We start from the raw sequence: 20,802 nt of genomic DNA, 5'->3' as shown, positions 1-20,802 counted from the left end.
CACAGAACATTTGGAGATGGGCCATTCCACAAAAAATATATCTGCTAGCAGAACACCTTCCAGGAGTTCACAATCAGATAGCAGATCTGTTAAGTCGGCAGACACAACAGATTCACGAATGGGAACTACATCAGCAAGTTCTCATACCATTCTTTCTCAAGTGGGGTTATCCAAACATCGATCTGTTCGCCACACACGAAAACGCAAAATGCCCAACCTTCGCCGCCAGGTTTCCACACCCGTTGTCCAAAGGCAATGCGATATGGATGAACTGGTCAGGCAGATTTGCGTACGTTTTTCCGCCACTCCCACTAATACCACTAGTAGTGCGCAAGCTAAGACAACAGTCTCTCAAAATGATCCTAGTAGCTCCCACATGGGCACGCCAACCGTGGTTCACAACGCTGCTAGAACTCTCGATAATTCTACACCAAAAGCTGTGTCTGACACCATCCATGCTAACACAGAACCATGGAGACATCAGACATCCAGATCCAAATCAACTGAATCTAGCGATCTGGCTCCTGGAGTCTTAGAGTTTGGTTACCTTAACCTACCACCAGACTGAATGAATATCATTAAAGAAGCCAGAAGACCTACTACTAGAGCTTGCTATGCAGCGAAATGGAAGAGATTTGCCATTTACTGCAACGATAATCAAATTGATCCGCTGGATGCTTCTGTCCAGAATATTATCTGCTACCTTTAACACTTACAAAGATGTAATCTAGCATATTCATCTATAAGGCTTCATCGTGCAGCCATTGCTGCGTACCTACAAAATAGACAACATCTGTCATTGTTTAGAGTACTTGCAATTAATGCATTTATGGAAGTATTGAAAAGAATCATTCCTCCTAGGCTACCACCTTCTCCAGTTTGGAACCTAAACATTGTTCTTACCAGGCGCATAGGACTCCCTTTTGAACCTTTACACAAATGTGAACTGCAATTCCTCACATGGAAAACAGCTTTCCTTATTGCTATTACCTCTCTCAGTAGAGTAAGTGAAATTCAAGCTTTCACTATACAATTTTTACAACTACACCGTAACAAAGTGGTCCTAAGAACAAATCCAAAATTCCTTCCTAAAGTCATTACTCCATTTCAGCTAAACCAATCAGTAGAGTTGTCAGTGTTTTTTCAAAACCCAGACTCTGTAGCAGAAATAGCTCTACACACCCTAGACATTAAGAGAGCCCTTCTCTATTACATTGACAGGACCAAAACCTTTCGAAAAACAAAACTATTGTTTGTAGCTCTTCACCACCACAGTAAGGCAACCCCATCTCGAAAGCTGGAATTGCTAGGTGGATTGTAAAATGCATACAAATATGCTATCAAAAGGCAGAACGTACATTAACAGTTCCTCCTAGAGTGCACTCCACACGCAAACTAGGAGCCTCCATGGCTTTCTTAGGGCACATTCCCCTAGAAGACATCTGTAAGGCAGCAACATGGTCTACAACACATACCTTCACGAAACACTATTGTGTTGATGTGCAAGCCAAGCAGCAAGCTGCTGTAGGCCAAGCTGTCCTCAAAGCTCTCTTTCAAACTACTGCAACAGATACAGGTGACCACCGCTAGGGGAGACACTGCGTACAATCGATGCACAGTGTGAGATCTGCAGCTCATATGCCTCGAACGGAAAATGCTACTTACCAGTATGCCTCTGTTCTTGGCATGTAGAGCTGCAGAGTCTCACACGCCCACCCGCCTCCCCGGGACCTGTATCTGTTCCCAGTTCTATCCTAATTAGATATACACACATGGACATCCCTTCTTTATTTCTACTAACTCCATCATTTCCCATCATGGCGAAAAACAATCGATAAGGATGGAGTTGATGCCCATGCGCACTATCGTCTAGAGGAGGAGTCACCTATCGTTACTACAAAGACTTCTTCCAAGACGACAACAACATGTAATCATCCGAGCCCAACACAAGGTGGCGATCTAATGCACAGTGTGAGACTCTGCAGCTCTACATGCCAACAACAGATGCATACTGGTAGGTAGCTTTTTCCTTCTTGAAGTAGACCAAGGAGCCTCAGAATAGACAACCTTGGCCCTAAAGTTTGAAGCACATTGGGGACAAAGGTAGGAGGTGGTTCATCAAAGGTATAAGGTATAAGGCTGTGGTTGCTTGATAAGTGTATCCTGGGACCTTTTCTCACTTTTGTAGCAGGTACTATCCATTCCAGCACTAACAAATACGTTCCTCTTGGTAGGTGGTGTCTGCAGCACGTATCCTCCTCCGGAACCCAGGAAACCAAGCTGCCTATGAGCACTTTGAGACCATGAAGAATCAATGGATTGATAATGTGGAGAAGATGACTGGTATGGACACTTTTCTTATGTTTGTGTGCTTGATCACTCATATTTTATGACCTCTGGCATGTCTTCTGTTAAAGATGTGTGTTGTTTAATGTATGAAAAAGTATACAGAATTTTATTTATCCAGAATGTAACATACCATAGAGAGTCGTTTGATTTTCATCGAGGGTTTAAGGATAATTGTGTGAAGCTATCTTTGGTACTATTTGCAGGTTTCTTTGTGTATTATTCACCCATTAACCGTGAGTTACTCAGTGACTGAAATACCTTGCATCGAGTTTTCATGTGCTCGAATTGTGCCTTGTTGATAATTTTCTCTAGCGGCCTTGATCTAATGATAAAATACAACACTCTCCATGAGCGGCTTATGGCTTACATGGCAACCTTAGGTCTGCACCAAGTAGTCACTGGGCCACTCACTAGATTTGATATTTACTAATAGTGAGACTGTTTCTTGTGAATCACTGAGGCCTTTAATTTGCACAGATCATTATAGAATACCTATCCAAATTCAATCCTCACATAAAACTAACTTACTGAAAAATAAAGATGGTTGGAGAATACGCTGCAAAGACCTTGGCACACATTCTCCATGGACTCCTTAACAAGGATTTCATTTCAGCTTGATGCTCCTTCAAGTAGTTCCAATGTTAGTGCCTTGTTGGGCAATCTTAAAACAGCCCTCACAGAAGCTTTGGACAAAACATTACCTCCAAAAAAGATGTGCTCTTTTAATCTACGTGCTTCTGTTCCTATTCTACAGAGCTTAAAATGGAAAAATTGGCCTGTAAAAATCTTGATAGGAAATGGTGTGAAACTAAAAATCCACAGGACAAGGATTTTCATAAATGTGCCCTGGCTAGATACCATTCTAATATTTGAGCTGAATGCAAGTTTTTTTCTCACCCATCAAATTGAACAAGCAGGCAATGATCCTAAAGCACTTCCTAAGATTATTTGGAAGTTTAGAAACCCTCAGGCGTGTACGCAGCCCTTTTTAGTATCACAGAATCTATCATCTGACTCTCTTGCTACGTTTTTCTCAAGAGAAAATCCCACATCTATTTAAATGTCAACAACCTTACTATGAGCAAGCCGTTTATCTTGTGTAACACGATAAGTATGGAAGGAGCAATGACCCTGCTCTAGTTTGGTTTTAGCCATTTTCTCTGGAGGAGGTCCAGAGGTCTCAAGGAACGGCTAAATCAGGTTCCCCTCTTGACAGCTGGCCACGTAGAGTCATGGCTTAACTCTCCAAATACCATGGGCCGTCCATTCATGACCTATTTAATTCTTCCGTGGAAATCCCCTCTGACTAGAAAGCTGCGCATGTCCTACCAATCTTAAAGATAGCTAACCTGTATTCTAAGCATCCTAGCAAATTACCATCCGATATCTCGGTACCACTCTTAGGCAAACTGCTAGAAGGTCTAATAAATAAACAATCAACAGCTTATCTTGAAAACAATCGTCTGATGGACTCTTCACAGTCTGGTTTCAGACCAGGACATAGTACAAAGACAGCCCTTTTGGTAGTCACAGACTCTCTGAAACTCTTACTGGATGCAGGAACCCCTACTATGCATGTGGTGCTGGATCTTTTTTGCAGCGTTTCATATGATCTCCCATGCTAGGCTGAGGAAGAGACTTCATGAGGTAGGCATTCAAGAAACTGCTCTTAGATGGTTATCCAACTTATTGGATGACAGATTCCAAACTATTACTCTTTGCCCTTACACCTCTTGTAAGATTCATAGACAAAGGGGTACCACAGGGCTCATGTTTGAGCCCCACACTGTTTAATATCTATATGGCATCCTTGGCCAAGATTGTCGAGCCTTTTGGCTTTGGAATTATATCTCACGCTGACGTTACTCATTGGACCTTCACTTTTGATGCAAACTTGGATATAACCAAAGATCGCTTTGCTAAGGGAGTGCTAGCCATTTTGTGTTGGATGACCGATAATTGTTTACAATTGAATACAGATACGACTGCTATCCTGCTGTTTGGCAAAGCTACCTCTCTGTGGTCTAGTGGATGGTGGACCTCTCAGCTAGGATTGGCTCCTTTGTCTAAGCAATCAGTGAAGGAACTAGTCATAAAAATAGACCAGACTCTTTCCATGAAAGATCACATATTGGCTACCCCTGGTGTGTGCTGCCACAATATGCAAATTCTACGCATACTATAGCCCTATCTTCCGACTTCGGTCAGAAGAACTTTAGTTCAAACCATGGTAGTTAGTAGGCTAGACTATGGGAATTCACTACTGGCAACAGCAAATGAGACTTTGATTAAAAAACTACAGGTGGTGCAAAACATGGAAGCTAAACTTATTCTAGATCTTCCTCCAGGTACCCCATTGGCTCCTCTATTGAGAACACTGCATTGGCTACCAGTCAGGAAAAGGAGCATGTTCAAGATAGGCGGTCTCATTTATAAGGCCTCACAAGGAGCAGGTCCTAGGTATCTTCAACAGAGAGTTAAAGCCTATGCTCCCACCAGAAGTCTACGATCAAAGGATAAAGTCCTATTGTGCTTTCCCCTGCATCTGTCGGGCTAGATGTGGGGTGAGATCTTTCTCTTACCTGGCCCCTGTCAATTGGAATGGGCTTCCGTTGCACCTGTCCGAACCACAGCCAATTCAGGAATTCATTGAAAGCGTACCTCTTCTAATGTGACCTCCGGTGGCAAATGCTATCTGCTCAATACCGCAGCGCCGAGATGGCTATCTGGTGATTTGTGCGCTATATCAAGTATAAATAACATAACAGGACATTCATCCCAATAAATAGAGTAAAATCCAAAATAAAGTAAGTAATAACTGGGACCGCTCAAGAACTGAGTACTAGATCAGGGAGAAGTTGAAGAGTTTTATTACAAATTAAGATAGGTAGTACAAATAAATCCATGCTTGCCATGAAGGCTCAGATACAGAAGTGCAAAGTCAGAAATCAGAACGGTCAGGTTCAAATAAAGAACGCTAACATTATTTTTAAAGGAAAGATTACAAGGTTGTGAGGACATTTAAAGTCTTGCCCATGTGAGCAGAGTTCTATGGGAAAAATAAAGCCCAAACGAACAGAGTTCCGTGTGGAAAAGTAAAAGTCACCCTCCCCCACATAAAAACAGGTGTTACACAATTTTTACGCATAAACAATGAGAAAAACTGCAGATTCAGCATAGCGTTATTAGCGAAAGTACATTTTAGACAGATCAGAAAATGGATCATCACAAATAAGTCTATAGCGCTATTCCACTTCTATGAAAAGTCAAAAATCTTCCATTACCTTCCACCGCAAAAGAAATCCTGTAATGTAAAAAATATGAGACATTCTCTTGCAAAAGACTAATTAATATATTAGTGTGCTAGCAAACCAGTATCTGCTCCACCAGTGGAAATTTCCTTCCAAGAAAAGTTACATCAGGAACATAATGGAAAGCTTCATTCACAATATATACACTCTAAAGAGTCAGACAATTCCATCACACTGCACTGTGCTCTGTGGAAAATGTGGGGAGAGAAGCCTTGCATGGGGTCATTGATTGGGAGGGGTAATAAGCAGTAGCAAGACTAACAGACCACTAGAAACTGCGTCCATTTTATTAAAATGGTGCCTTCACGAAAATGTGGCATACTTAAACTATATAATTAATCATACTTCTAAATATTTCTATTAATTTTGTTTCAAATGCTACATCATTAATACAGTGGTTATGACTATTATTTATCATATTACTAATTCACGCTCATTATTTGTTACCTAAAATTGCACATTTGCACACATCCTTTAACACATTTGCATTTATACAATATATGTACAGCTGGGCCATATAGAGGTGCAAGCTGGGCGTTTACTTTTAGGCAGGAACAGACATCTACCTACTGTAGCAGAGAACACCTGTAGCTTTTTTAGGATTTTCCCTTGCATGATGAACTCTGGCTAAGGAAGCATCCAAGGTGGATGAAGCTCAGTAAGGGCTCCATGGAGGCTAGCTTCACAAAGTTTACTTGTCATTCAAAATTCAAGCACTACTTCATTCAGAAAGTGTCTTTTCTGGGCGTTATAATCTCTGTCTGGGATTTTGGGCTAGCATGGATAGGCCAAGGAGGTTCTTGCAAGCCAAGTTTCCCTGGTAGGTGAGAAATGCCCAGCACGCCAAAGGTAGCGGGAAGCTGAGGTTAAGCTTCACTGGAAGGAAACTGGTGTGGCAGGGTAGCACAAGCAGAGAACTACAGTTTCCATGTATGGATTGTTGTCAGTGAACAAAGGATATAAAAGTTGTCACATCCACACAGAAAGAACAGCTAGCAGAAAAATCGCCATCCTGTGCTGGCTGACATCAAACTGTGTCCTTCAGGGACACCCTTCACCCATGCTCGGTTTGCTGTTGCATGCACACACTTACTCCCCACCAGCAATGTCAGGAAAAACAAACTGTGTCACTGGATTGACATTCAGCTTCCGTTAACCATCAGCCCCATCACTTCCTTGTATAAGGGATAATTAGCTACCTCAGCTACAGCTTTAGTTACAATTTGAGTAACCCAACCCCTTTGCAGTTTTGCAGATATTCTGTTGTCGTATGTCCATTTCACTGACTGTTCAGATTGTTGAATAGACTGAGCAGGAATCATATGGCAGGCCAGTAAAATCTAACCGAGCAAGTCACCACTGTTTTACGGATTACAATTCGTCCCATCACTCCCTACATAGGCTGTTTTTTTTCTTTTTTTCTCCTGTTTCTTGGTGTGGCCCCTGTGTAAATCTACTTGGCTCTCTTTCCTGGCTGTATTTGTGGGCTTACCTGAGCTGCTGCTGGGAGTCTTCTTGGCCCATGAGGCTTGGTTGCTTTTTTACACCGCCCTCTAAATCTTACTCCAAATCCTTCCCTCCTGCCCTCCCAAGCCAAGAGTTCTTCTCAGCCATTCTTCTAAGCATGACCATGTGATATTGGCATCAATAACTTTCACGTATATAAATAATGTATGAATCTCCCTACAGAGGTGTTATGACTTGCATTGATGCAGTTTGGGATTCTTTTGCAATGAATACTGTTCTTAGTCTGTGTTCTTTTACTTCTCAACCTAGGTCTTGTGGATGAAGCAATTGATACCAAGTCTTTGTTGGATGCATCTGAGGAGGCCATCAAGAAGGATATTGACAAATGCAAGGTGGCCATGGCAAATGTGCAGCCCCAGATGCTGGTGGCAGGTGCCACCAGCATTGCCCGTCGTGCCAACCGCATCCTCCTGGTGGCCAAAAGAGAGGTGGAGAATTCCGAGGACCCCAAATTCCGTGAAGCTGTGAAAAATGCATCTGACGAGCTAAGCAAGACCATCTCACCCATGGTGATGGACGCCAAAGCTGTGGCAGGGAATATTTCTGATCCAAGTAAGAATTTACAGATTTTCAGCACAAGCTGCTCATTCCTCACCAGAGTTTGATACTGTATCCTCAAGCATTTTGAGGATGTCGTTTGTGGTTTTCAAAAAAGCCTTTGTGACTTGAGCTTCTAAGGTAAGGTGCAGAATGTTCAACCAGCTGAAGAAGAATGAAGTCTATGGTTCCAGAGTCTGGTGTGGATGTCTGGTGCCTTTAGTTGGAGTGATGGAAAAGGTACATTTTTAGGTGTAATTAAAAATGGAGAACACCTCTCTAGCTGAGGTGCTATGTCATCCTTCTACTGGACGATCGAACCCTGGTTGTCTGCTGCCCTCTTGTTCCTCTCATACTCCCTCCCTTGGTCCAGGTGGAGGTTTTCTTTTTGGCGCTGCCGATTGTGAGTTGGGAGGGCCCCATGTATTGTATTGTATTGTAATTGCATTTATATAGGGCTTGCTACCCCTGACGAGGCGTCAAAGCGCTTTTTCGGCGAGTAGCACACTACTCCGGGACCCATAGAGGATTTGTGTTGAATTAGTATAGTGAAACATGCAAGTACATTTTAAGTGGTGGATCGGTTAGTCAGTTATTTGGGTTTGGAATGATAGCAGAAGGATAGAGGAGGAAAAAAGGTTTGTATTTATAAAGCGCTTGTTACCCATGATGGGGTGTTGAAGCACGCTTTTCAGGAAGCCCATAAAGGATTAGTGGTGAATTAATATGGTGAAATATGAAAGTAATTTCAGTGGTGGATATTAGTCAGTTATTTGGAGTGAGAAGGATAGCGGAGGGATAAAAGAGGAAAAAAGGTTTGCATTCATATAGCACTTGTTACCCCTGATGGATGTTGAAGCGCTTTTCTGGCGAGTAGCACGCCACTCTGGAACCAATAAAGGATTAGTGTTGAAAATTAGTACAGTAAAATATGAAGTGATTTGAGTAGTGGATATGTTATTCAGTTACTTGGGTAGAGAAGGGTAGGTGGTGGGATAGTGAAGGGAAAGAGGTTTGTATTTATATAGTGCTTGCTACCCCTGATGGGGTTTTGAAGCGCAAGTAGCACGCTACTCTGGAACCCGTCAGGATTAGTGTTGAATTAGTATAGTGAAATATTAAAGTAATTTTAGTGGTGTATATGTTAATCAGTTATTTGGATTGAAAAGGGTTGGGGAGGGGTAGAAAAGAGGGAAGTTTAGAAAGTTTTTTTTGGATGGATCGGTATAGTAAAAGAGGTGTCAGATGATGTAAGGAGGGCTAGAGTAGGAGAGAGCATAGAAAGGGTTATTTTGGGGATCATAGTAGTGGTATGGGGTTGGGATAAATGAGAGAGTGGATGTAGAGGATATATTGATAGATGTATAGGATGGGAGATATGGTAGTGCATTGGAAAGAGTAGTAGAAATGTTTGAGATGAGTCAGAAAGTTGGGCTAGAAGATATATTGAGAGAAATATAGGCTGAGATATAGGGTAGTGCTTTGGAAATGCTAAGTTAGAAGAAAGTGATAAATATATAGATCCGTAAGTACATTGAAAGTGCATAGATGCATAAAGAAGGTATGTAATTGGGCAGCATTTCTGGCCCTGACCCTGGTCAGTCTCGAACATGCAACTGCCCTTGTACTCTTCGCCCTTAGCCTCGACGCCCGGGCTGAGACCGCTCTAACCCTGGCCTTTTATAGCCCTAGTAATCATGTGACCCCGTCAGCCAATGGGAACCCTAGCCCTAACACTATCCAATCACAACACTAGCCCTAAAAATCTAGAACCAATAGGAGACCAGGACCTTACAGCCAATCTTAGCCCTAGTCCAAGCACCCAATCAGTTCAAAAACCCTGATCTCTATGTCCAGTAGAGGCCCTAGCCCTACCAGTAGTCCCAACCCAAGTCAAAGCAACCAATGGCACAGGAAGCCCTTGTCCCTACTTCCAATAGAAAGCTTAACCCTGCTCTTAGTCCCACAACTAGTCCAGCAACCAATTACACCAGAAGCCCTAATCGCTACTTCCAGACTTGGCAGTGCCTCGCTGCACGGAGCTGGCTGGTTGTATCGGTGAGTGCAGTGCAGGGTCTCGCCTCGAGGAGCTTTCTGGGGCTCTCAGCTATCCCGACCCCTTGGCTTTCTGGGGCTCTCAGCTATCCCGACCCCTTGGCTCTCCCGTTCTACTGACTGGCTTCTGGGAGTCCGGACCGGGGTGGGGCGCCGGAGCAGACGGACTTGGCAGAGTCTCGCCTCGAGGAGCTCGCGGGGGCTCACAGCGAGCCCGGCCCCTCGGCCCCTCAGCTCTCCCGACTCCTCCTGACTGACTGGTAGATCGCCTGCACTGGGGACCAGGACCCTGGGGATCGCCTGACCTGTCTGTGCAGTGGCTCGCCTCGGGGAGTTTTTTCTCTGGGGCTCACTGCGTGTAACATCAACCCGGGAACCTCGATGCCCTGAAGTTCTTAAGGTACTGGCATGCAAATTATTATTCTATCACCCATGCCGGCTTTTCATTCTCTGCCCGGAACTTCTTAAAAAAAACAAAAAAAACTGCAGAAACTTTCAAACTTTCTTCACGGGCATAACAGCCTTTTCTCTCTCCACTCCCCATTGTCTAAAATGGCGGGGGCCATTAACTGCTGCAATAAATCGCCTCCACTGCCCACAGATGACCATGAGGCAGCATACCAACGCGGTCAGGGGTCATCAAAACGGAGATAAGGCTCTCTCCTCCCGACCGAGCAACATAGAAGCTGGTCTTCTCCTCCCCAACTAGCAACATAGAAGCTTGACCAACTCGACTGCCCCAGAGTAGAAAGGGAAACTTAACCCTATAAATCCCAACAATAACAGACAAAGGACTACTACTCTTGTCTCCCTATATTCCATTTTGGCGGCCATCTTAGACTAGTCCACAACCTTGGTGGCCATCTTTGACTAGTCATCCTCATTAAACTGCCCATACCTATGGCTATCCCCATCTCCTCATTCTCTTTGCACTCTCTTATCATTCTTAGAGCCCGGTAACGTCACCCACTCACCTTTGCACACCCCCCCTCCCCAACCTACCCAACGTTCGCCTCCTCTACCATCGAATGCAGGGGCACTTCACTTCACTCTCTTATCACTCTTAGAGCACTGTAACGTCACCCACTCACACACGCCCCCCCCCCCCCTCCCCAACCAACACCTCCACCACCATGGAACGCATGGGCAAGCACACATACAAAATTAACTACCCACCTGAATGCACCAAAAAAAACGCCAAACGCTTCAAACACAACTTCCTGAAGGCCCACCCTGATACCCCGTTTGTGGACACCTACTTCTCACTGATCAATGGAGCCACGAGCACCGACATCATCCTCTACACCTTACGGAGAGCACAATGGAGGAAAGCGTTCCTCTCCATTCTCACTGTCCCCACCACCAGAAAATCTGCTCATGGCCTAACGCTCGCTATCACGCCATCCCAAGCTTTCCCAGGCAAGGCCACCATCACCATCTACAACAACGGGATCATCCTACTCCAGTCCACAGATAGGAACCTTGTCCTACTCGACAACCTGTTCCCCACCTTCATTGAACATATCTCCAACCTACGGACTCCCTTTCCTAACACCTCAGACTACTCAACACCCTCTACTTCCAATCATCAATCTAACAGATCACAACACCTGAACGACACACACCTCTCCTCTCCTCTCAGCGCTGTAGTCAGTCACCCACTCGAGGTAACTTCCCCTCGCCCCTCACTCACTGGCGAAGTTCACTCCTACACCCTCCACACTCCCACCATCCCTAGCCCACAGCTCACACCTCCTTCGAGTCCCGCAGAACCTACCTCCCCCCTGATCCTATCTCCCCCGTCCCGTGCCAGGACCATCTCCCACTCACTCGCTGAGGAAGATCACTCCCCGTCATACACCCCCCATACCCCAACCCTCCCTACCCCCCACCTCTCACCTCCCACGAATCATGCAGAACCCACCACCGACCTTTTCTCTCCCCTGCCCTGCGACAGGTCCATCTCCCACCCTACCCCCCCCCTTACTCCCCACTACCCCACTCTCCCAACTAGTCTCACAGAACACACCTCCACCGCACTGAGCATATCTCCCACGCCCCGCGACATGACCAAATCTCACCCTATCTCCCCCCCCCATTCTCACTCCCCACTACCCCAGACTCTCGGAACACACCACCTCCCTTATCCTAACCCCTTATCATCTAGCCCCCCCATTCCTAGCCCCCATTATCCTACTGTCACTCCCACCTTCCCCAGCCTACACTCATCCCTCAACTCACCTGCGCCGCCTACCACCAGCACCATCACCTACGCTACCAACCTCCCCCCTTCCTCATCCATGCCCCTTACTCACAAGCTCTCTCATCCATCGAATGCCACCCCACCCACTACGGCCGCAGAGCCCTGCACCGTCGCGTGCACATCCCGCCCCAATCGATCCATTGCCCACCCCATTGCCCCACTCCATCACTCACCTACTGCTCTCAGTCCCAATACCACCCCCAATCCAACCCTGGACATGATCATATCCACCCTCCTACAAGTCAAAGAAGATCTTCACTCCATCAAAGAACTTCTTTTCGCACACCCCAGACACCCCCTACCCACCACTTCCGCGCCCAACAAGTACACCACCCGCCCCTCAAACCATTTCACTCATCACTCCCCACGCTGGCCCTCTATCCCCGATTGCAAGGCCACTGGCCGCCCCCGTCGCACCCTAAACCCCCTCTCTGATCGAGACTTACACACTCTACTCCGTTCATATGGCCCAGGTCCCACAAAACACCCACCCACCACACCCCTTCCCATACCCACGATTCTCACAAATCCCCTCAGGCCCCCCACACTGAGCAACAGAAGCTCTGTCCCCAGTAATCTCAGGAAAGTCCCCCTCTCCCTAGATCACTCGTCCACTCTCCTCACCCCCAGACTAAAGTGTATCCTGCTCAATTGCAGATCGGCCCCGAGACACTCCTCCGGCATCGCGGATCTCATCTTATCTATGGATCTCGATGTAGCCATTCTGACTGAAACATGGCTAACTGAAGCCTCCACACCTATAATGGACATACTAGTCCCCCCCCCAATTACCACATTATTAGACTCGACAGAAATGGCAAGACGGGCGGGGGAATCGGATGCATCTATAGGAGCAACCTCACTGTTACCAAAGGTCCATCCTCCTCCCTCACCTCCTGCGAACTCATCTGCCTCGATATTACTAGCGAGGGCAAACCTGTATGCTCCCTACATGTCATCTACCACCCACCTGGGGACAACCTCACCTTCTCCCAACAACTCATGGACACGATAACCACCAACGCCGGTCGACAGATCACTCAAATCTATTTGGGAGACTTCAACCTCCACTGGAACGACCAGAAAGACGCTGTGGTGAATAGCCTTAAAACTTTCCTCAATGCGCTTGACCTCACCCAAATCTGCAACCGTCCGACACATGAAAAAGGCTCCATCCTCGACCTTATCATCGCCAAAGAAGACTCTACCCAGCTGGAGGCAATCCAACCCTGTGACTGGTCAGACAACCACATTATCACCTTCTTCATCAATGAAAATGTCAAACTAAACCCGGCTCAACCTACCAAAACAAAGATCTGGAAGAGGGACATGAAGAATCTTAACCCAAACTCCTTGCCTGCCCACACAGGCAGTCTCCTACTTCCCCCGACGGACGTCTCTGATGTTCATTCTCTGACCGACCTCTACCTAGACACTATGACCTCAATAATCAATGAAGCCGCACCCCTGCAACTCAAGAGAGTCTCCACCAAGAACTCGAACCCATGGTATGATGGTAGACGCAATGAAGACAGACGTGCGATGCGCATGGCAGAGCGCACCTGGAGATCTGACCCCTCAGCACTGCACCTTAAAACGCTTAAGAATAAGAGAAACGCCTACTTCAGAAAAATCAAACGCTCGAAATCAGTCTTCTTTAGCCAACAGCTGGACCAAGCAAAAAACCGACCAAGAAAACTGTTCGAGTTAGTCAATTCCCAAACCAAGACGCAACCTCTACAACCTAACAGCTCAACAAATGATATTCCAAGCTGTGAAGACTTCTCTGCTTTCTTCAAGCAAAAGACCGACAATATAAGAAGTGATCTCCTCAAGGATGTAAGTCGATACTCCTGCTCCATCTCCATAACTAACACTCAACTTAAAAACAACGCTGCATGGACGTCCTTCGACGCCTATTCTGAAGAATCAATTCACAAACTGCTAGGCACCCTGAAGCCCGCTAATCACCTCACAGACCCCCTGCCTGCCAATGCTGTCAAAGCCCTCACCCCCCTGCTCCTCCCACTCTGGACTAAAACTATCAACGGCTCCCTTCAACAAGGACTCATCCCAGACTCCCTCAAGATAGGGCAAGTCACGCCTATACTCAAGAAATCCACAGCGGACCCGGCCGACCTAAACAATTACCGTCCTATCACCAATATCCCCACTCTGGCCAAATTGCTAGAAAAATGCGTACAACTCCAATTGACAAAACACATTGATCAGTTTGACCTCCTCAACTCTCACCAATCAGGATTCAGAGCAAAACGTAGCACGGAAACGGCTATGACACACATAATTGATGACGCCCTCCAAATCCTTGATCACAATGAGTCCTGCCTCCTCATCCTTCTTGATCTCTCCTCAGCATTTGATACGGTCAAACACGAGAATCTACTGGAGCTGTTAAATACCAGAATGGGCATATCCTGGACTGTTCTCAAATGGTTCACGTCCTTTCTACACAACTGATCTCAGAAGTTCAAGATCAACAACGCATTGTCCTCACCTGTGCCCGTAACACTAGGCGTCCCGCAAGGTTCCTCCCTATCCCCCACATTGTTCAACCTCGTCATGGAACCACTCACTACCTTGCTTCAAGCATCAAATGTACACTTCCATATGTACGCCGATGACACTCAACTCTACCTCAAGTTACAATCCCCGGAAGACATCAAACTTCTGGCGCCACACTAAGAAACACCCAAGCATGGCTGGCCGATAATCACCTCAAACTAAATGCTCTGAAAACTGAGTTCCTTGTGATCTCACCTCCTGCAAAAAAGGCCATCACCCAAACCTGGCTCAATCATCTAACCGCACTCAATGTCCAGCCCACCATCGTGGACTCTGCGAAATCCCTTGGCATCACACTTGACTCCAATCTCAACATGCAGCAGCATATTAGCAAAGCAACTAAAGGAGCCAACTTCCAAATCAACACTCTGAGAAAACTTAAACCCTTCCTACCACCCAAGGACTTCCATACTGTTGTACAAGCCCTTGTCATTCCTCGCATAGATTACGGAATTGTGGCCCTCAGCGGGCTCCCCCTAACAACAACGGCACCACTAAGAGCCTCTCTGAATGCGGCCGCGAGACTCATCACTGGCTCAAGAAAACACTTGCATATATCCCCTGACTTAAAAGCCCTGAATTGGCTGCCTTTTGAAGCTAGAATTCAGCTGAAAATTGCCTGAATGACACACTCGGCCGTACACCACAAGTCACCCAACTACCTCACTCACAAGCTGACTATATCAGGAGGCTCAAGATCCAACAGAAGCACAAAAAACCTCCTCCTGAAACCTCGTAGATTCCGGAGGGAAAAGACATACAAACGCTCCTTCTCAGGAATGGCACCTAGGATCTGGAATGCACTCCTGCCAGAAACTAGGCTTATCCCCTCCACTGTACTCTTCAAGAAAGAGGTAAAAGCCATCCTTATGGCTAAGTTCACCTGAACCCTACTGTTACCGGAACAATGACATTACACGACTACTATATTATCGGCTACCTGAGTGTTTATCCGTGTTATACTCTTGTTTGATTGCTACTGGATCAAAGTCATTGCACGGATTCTATATTACTGGTTTCCAGACTGTTTATTAGGGTTTACACTATGATTTGATCGCTCTACTAACTTGCAATCCACTTACTACTGACTACTATACTGTTTTCAACAGTGTGTTTACTCCCCCTCTGGGGGGCTGTAATCTTATTCGATCGCTACTGGAGCAAAGACATTGCACGGCCTCTTTATTATTGGTTTCCTGATTCTTATTATTGTGTATACTCTTATGCGATTGCTACCCTACATTGTAACTCTCTCACTACCTAATATTATACTGTTTTCAAGAGTTTGTTTACCCTACCTCCTGTTTCTGTAAAGGGCTCTGATATCTGCAAAGATCTTGTCCGCGCTATATAAAACTTTAAAAATGAATAAATAAATAAATAAATAAATTAAAAGTCTAACCCTAGCCCTAGTCCCACCCACCAATAACACAGGAAATCCTAGTCCCTACTTCCAATAGAAATCCTAACCCAAGCCCTAGTCCAAACCCTACATTAATTGAATCACAGACCCAGAAACCAATCAGAACACTCAAATACCCAACCAATGAGGACACTAACCCTATTCCAATAGAAACATCAGATACAACAACCAATCAGTGTATATACATGTACCAACCACTAGCAGACCATATAAGGTCCCAGCGACCTCACTAACTTGAAATCTAACAATACTGTTTGAATAAAACTTTACTCCCTCTCCTGGCAAAAAAACGAAGTGCACAGTCCCTAGGAAACTTAAAACCTACTGTGTAGCCGAGCCTGTGATGCCTACTCACCCTTGTTTTTCCTTCACTGCGACGTGCTTTTTATTTGTTTGTATTCAATAAACAGATATTAAACAAAAATGGGGAAGAAACAAAAGATGATCAGATTGATGTGCTTTTGTTTCTGCAAGAACAGTCACCCCAGAGAGGTCTAGTTGTACATTCTGATGAGCATCAATGACATACCTATGGCTTCTTTTCTGTTATATTGATTTTGCATGTGCATCATGCCTCCCGGTCCATAATGTTCTCGGGCCATTAAGTACTACTTCCAAACACCTATATTTGGTTTGGGTGTTCACTTGCATATTACTTTTGATCCTACCTTGATCTCTGGTTGTTTATCATTTTTGTTTCAGTTTGTTTTTTCACTGGAAGTTTCTGAACCCTTTTGTTAGCTAGTTAAACACAGCTCTTCAGTGTTTTGGTAACACTGTAGTGTAGACCTTCCAACAGCTGGAATTGGTGCCGAGATTAGAGGTGGTTTTTTTAGGGGCTGAGCAGTGTTTGTATTGTGTGTTTAAGCTCTTTTCTATCTTTTTAGATCTGCAGAAAGGTTTCCTTGATTCTGGATACAGGATTTTGGCAGCAGTGGCTAGAGTCCGTGAGTCCTTCCAACCTCCAGAGCCTGAATTCCCTCCTCCTCCTGATCTTGAACAGCTTCATGTAAGTGACTCGTATGGCTCCAATCAGACATGTGTTGCTTGTAACCATTGTCTTCTGTCTCCATCATTAACACAAGTCCCTTGTCGCCTCCATCTAGTGCGCTTCTCTGACTTCAACGTTTTTTTTACCTGTTCAGCTGACAGATGAACCTGCTCCGCCCAAACCACCACTACCCGAGGGAGAGGTTCCTCCGCCCAGGCCCCCTCCTCCCGAAGAGAAGGATGAGGATTTCCCAGAGCTGAAAGTTGGGGAACTTGTCAACCAGCCTATCATGGTGGCAGCCCAGCAGCTCCACGAGGAGGCCAGGAAGTGGTCTAGCAAGGTAAAGAGTACTCAGCAAATTCATCCATCGAACAAAACCCTGTCAGTGCCCAGAGCTCGTGTTGCTGCTTCACAGCCTTAACCGACTAATATAAAGGTTTATCTTTCATTCTGCATGGTGGGATGTAGCCATTCTGGCTGCGTCCTCCTTTTTTATGACTTTATTTGTCGGACAAATATCCAATATGTATATTAGGACTGTACTGTTTCTTCAAATTCTGCATCCGCTCTGAGAGCTCCATAGTGTGCCCTAGGAGAACTCTTTCTTTTTATTCTTGTGACAAACCACTTTGACTTTTCAGTGCTGGATATTTCCCTTTGCTGAGGCGTATCAGCCAGTAAACCGGTTCTTTGCATTTAGACTTTCAAGTAAAGAAGATACATTACTATTCACCATTCTGATATCGAGAATGTTCTGTAATTTATACTCTAAGGTATCCGTTGCACCATTCCAAGGGACTGTCTGGGACTCTTCTGCTGCACGACGCAACAAAGAGACTTTCAAGAGAGTGAAAATATAAACCTGCTCCAGAGCAGCATGTTTAACAAAGAATGTATTGCTGTAAAGCCATTCTGTTTTGCAAAAACATAAGCAAGAGCATTTCCTTGTTTCTAAGGGTTCTATTCACAGAAGTAATACATTTGCTGAAAATCCTAGTGACAAGGAAAGGGGCTACTGAGTTTAGGTAGCTTATTGATCCAACATCTCTCTGGAGCCAGAGATCCAGGCTGTAGTGGAACACATTTTTTTTATAGTTCATGGTCCCTGATAATACCAGAACCTACAAAAATGACATACTCTTAACCTTTCTGTGGTAAAGTGTTTGTGATTTTTGACATCCGTGTCCTGCAGCACCTCACTCAAGTCTTGTATGGTGAATGATGCTTGGTTAGGCTTCAAATAGAGCTAGAGCGGGAATATCGGAGTTGGGGGTAAGGCTTTTGGTGTTGAGTGTAAATGCTGAAGAAGTCCTGTAAATGACCTCCCATGCCCATTTCGGGGGATCTCCTCTGGCTCATTGGCTGCTGCAGCAGCAATACCAGTATTATTAGAATTGATGCCAAATTACCAGCATGACTGCTAACAACATGGTCCTGTGATCTGGATATCCATGTGCCTTAAAGTTAAGAGGTGCACAGCATTCCTAACCTCCCTCTGCCTAGTAAAGAGTCCACTTTAATTTGCGTCCGTATGTCCACTTCCTTATGCTTTTCTATTATTCACCTTTTTCCCCTTACTATATCCTTTTTGTTTCCTATGTTCTAATGTTTGTACCTGGATGGATGTATGCTGGTGCTCATAAAGCATTGTTCCTGTCTACTGGTGTGCGAAATGGCAACTAACACTTTTCTGCCCAGGGAGCCTGTTGTACATGTTTCTCTCTTGGACTGGGTGGAGGGTTTTGGAGTTGGGCTTTGTAACAGGTGGAAACCACGCTTCTGTAGTAGGGGATCTCTGTGAATAGTCATAATCTAGTGAATTGTCCCACTCATGTGCGGGGACCCCGGAGCAATCAAAAATAGTCTCATAAGCGGTCTTCTTTGCAGTCCTGCATAGACACTTAAGAGAGAATTTAAAGACAAATAATGCAGCCTATACATGCAAGGCTACACTGTCCAGTACTAAAACTAGAAATGCAAAGGATATTTCACCAATATCACATGTATACCTGTCTGCCAGGTTTCACCATGGAAAACTCTTCCCCCCCCCCCCCCACCAAATCCTTGGAATGATAGAGAAGAAGGGCAGGACAGACAAGCCCCCATAGGCTGCCATTAAGTTGCTTAAAAAGGGATACCGTGCCTTTAAGAACTTTCCAAAACACTCCTGGTATCCCAGAATGCACAGCAACTCCCTCCACTGTCAGTTCTTTTTTCCAGCTCCTGCTAGCAGGACCCTGGAGCATTGAGCTCTCCCTTTTTGGGTGTTATTCTAATCTTTTTTGCACTTTTAAGTGTTCAGAGTATTTTCACTCGATGTCTTTTGGCCCTATCTGCTCTTGCTGGTGTTTTTCTAGTAAGTTTAGCTACTCTTTTGATCAAATATGCCATCCCTATTTGATAGGTGTCCAGAGTGTGCTGGAAAGAAGGCCAAATCAGACAAGCACAGGGTGTGCATTCATTGTCTTCCCCCTTCTCATGTCCCAGAGGATTGCGGGATCTGCCAACAGTTCTCCAACAGGACCCTGAGGGACAGGGAGAAGACTCGGCTTCAAGGATTGGAGAAGCGAAGACAGCGTTACCAAGGTGGGTCTGGGCATGAAGGGGCTCCTTCCTCTGCCCTTGCTGAGGCCTCTGAGGGGCTCCCCAGTAAAGAAAAGGCCAGAAAACGACATCGTTCTCCGTCGACGTCGATGGCCTCGGCGTCGAGAGGCATGACCATGGTGTGTTCCCCCTCTCCCCAGGGGTCTGGGTCGAAGCGGCGTCGTCGTCGTCGAGGGGATTGACGTCAAGACCTCCGACGAGGTCGACGTCGAAGACAACTTCGTCGTCGAGGTACCACCGACGTCGAGAGGGGTCTCTCAGACGCCGGCGCTCGCCGTCGAGGCGACACCGACGGTCGTCGTCAACTCGGCATTTGTTGTTGGAGTCAAGAAGAAGAGAGTCTTGTCCCGAAGACGTTCTAATGCCAGGACAGAGTCCCAAGGCTCCGTTATCAGCCTTTCTTCTTCGACCACGAGCTCACGGTCGCGGCGGCGCCGTCGCTCGTCAAGGAAGCGGTCGGCCTCAAGGTCTCCTTCAAGGGTACGGAAGCCAAAGAGACAGAGGGTGGGTAAGTCCCCGGGCTCGGGGTACTCACAAGCCTACTCACCCTCTAGGCATGGAACACCGCCTCCTCCGTTACCTAGGGGCCTTCCCCCGAGGATACCTACATCTCCTCCGAGGACTCCAACTCCTCCTCCTCCTCCTCCACCTCCACCTCCTCCTCTGAGGTCCTACTCATTAGATCTACCTACGCTACCCTCAGGCCCTCCATGGCCTAAGCTGCCGCCTCAGCGTCCACAACCCGCGCCTGTACGGCCAGTGGATCAGCCAAGCCCAAGGAGACCGAGGTCCCGCTCCGGACGGAGCAGGTCCAGAGATGATCGGCGGTCGTCTCCTAGATCCAGACGACGTCACAGGAGAGACCGGTCCAGGTCCCGCCGCACGGAGTCATCTAGTGCCAGGGACTATTCCCCGGTACAAAAGGGGGGTGGTGATGGACGGAGCATCTGAACCAATCAAACACTCACACCCAGTCAAAAGATCTGGGTTTGACCCATCACCGTTCTTTAGCCCACTCTGCCACCCCAGTTCAGACATGGCTATATGCAAATCAGTCTGACCCTGTGCCTCATGGGAACAGTCCAGCCCGAACTGCCAAGCCAAGCCTTCCCTGGACCGGAAACAAGCTTCCGAGGACCGGTTTCTGGCATTACAGCCG

At 46.1% G+C, this 20,802-nt stretch overlaps 1 protein-coding gene across 2 annotated transcripts in view; it reads left to right on the top strand.

The window, feature by feature from the left end:
• The window catches only part of VCL (vinculin), a 349,916-nt gene that overhangs the window by 228,956 nt on the left and 100,158 nt on the right, over nt 1–20,802 (top strand). For both annotated transcript variants that reach the window (XM_078642750.1, XM_078642749.1), the window contains exons 15-18: nt 2,235–2,343; nt 7,437–7,739; nt 16,936–17,057; nt 17,194–17,379. In XM_078642750.1, the coding sequence (XP_078498876.1) occupies nt 2,235–2,343; nt 7,437–7,739; nt 16,936–17,057; nt 17,194–17,379 (720 nt within the window). The remainder of the gene's footprint in view (nt 1–2,234; nt 2,344–7,436; nt 7,740–16,935; nt 17,058–17,193; nt 17,380–20,802) is intronic.

The sequence above is a fragment of the Lissotriton helveticus genome, chromosome 5_1 (genome assembly GCF_964261635.1).
Source record: "Lissotriton helveticus chromosome 5_1, aLisHel1.1, whole genome shotgun sequence".
Taxonomy (NCBI): Eukaryota; Metazoa; Chordata; class Amphibia; order Caudata; family Salamandridae; genus Lissotriton; species Lissotriton helveticus.
This window is presented reverse-complemented; position numbering and strand designations above follow the sequence as displayed.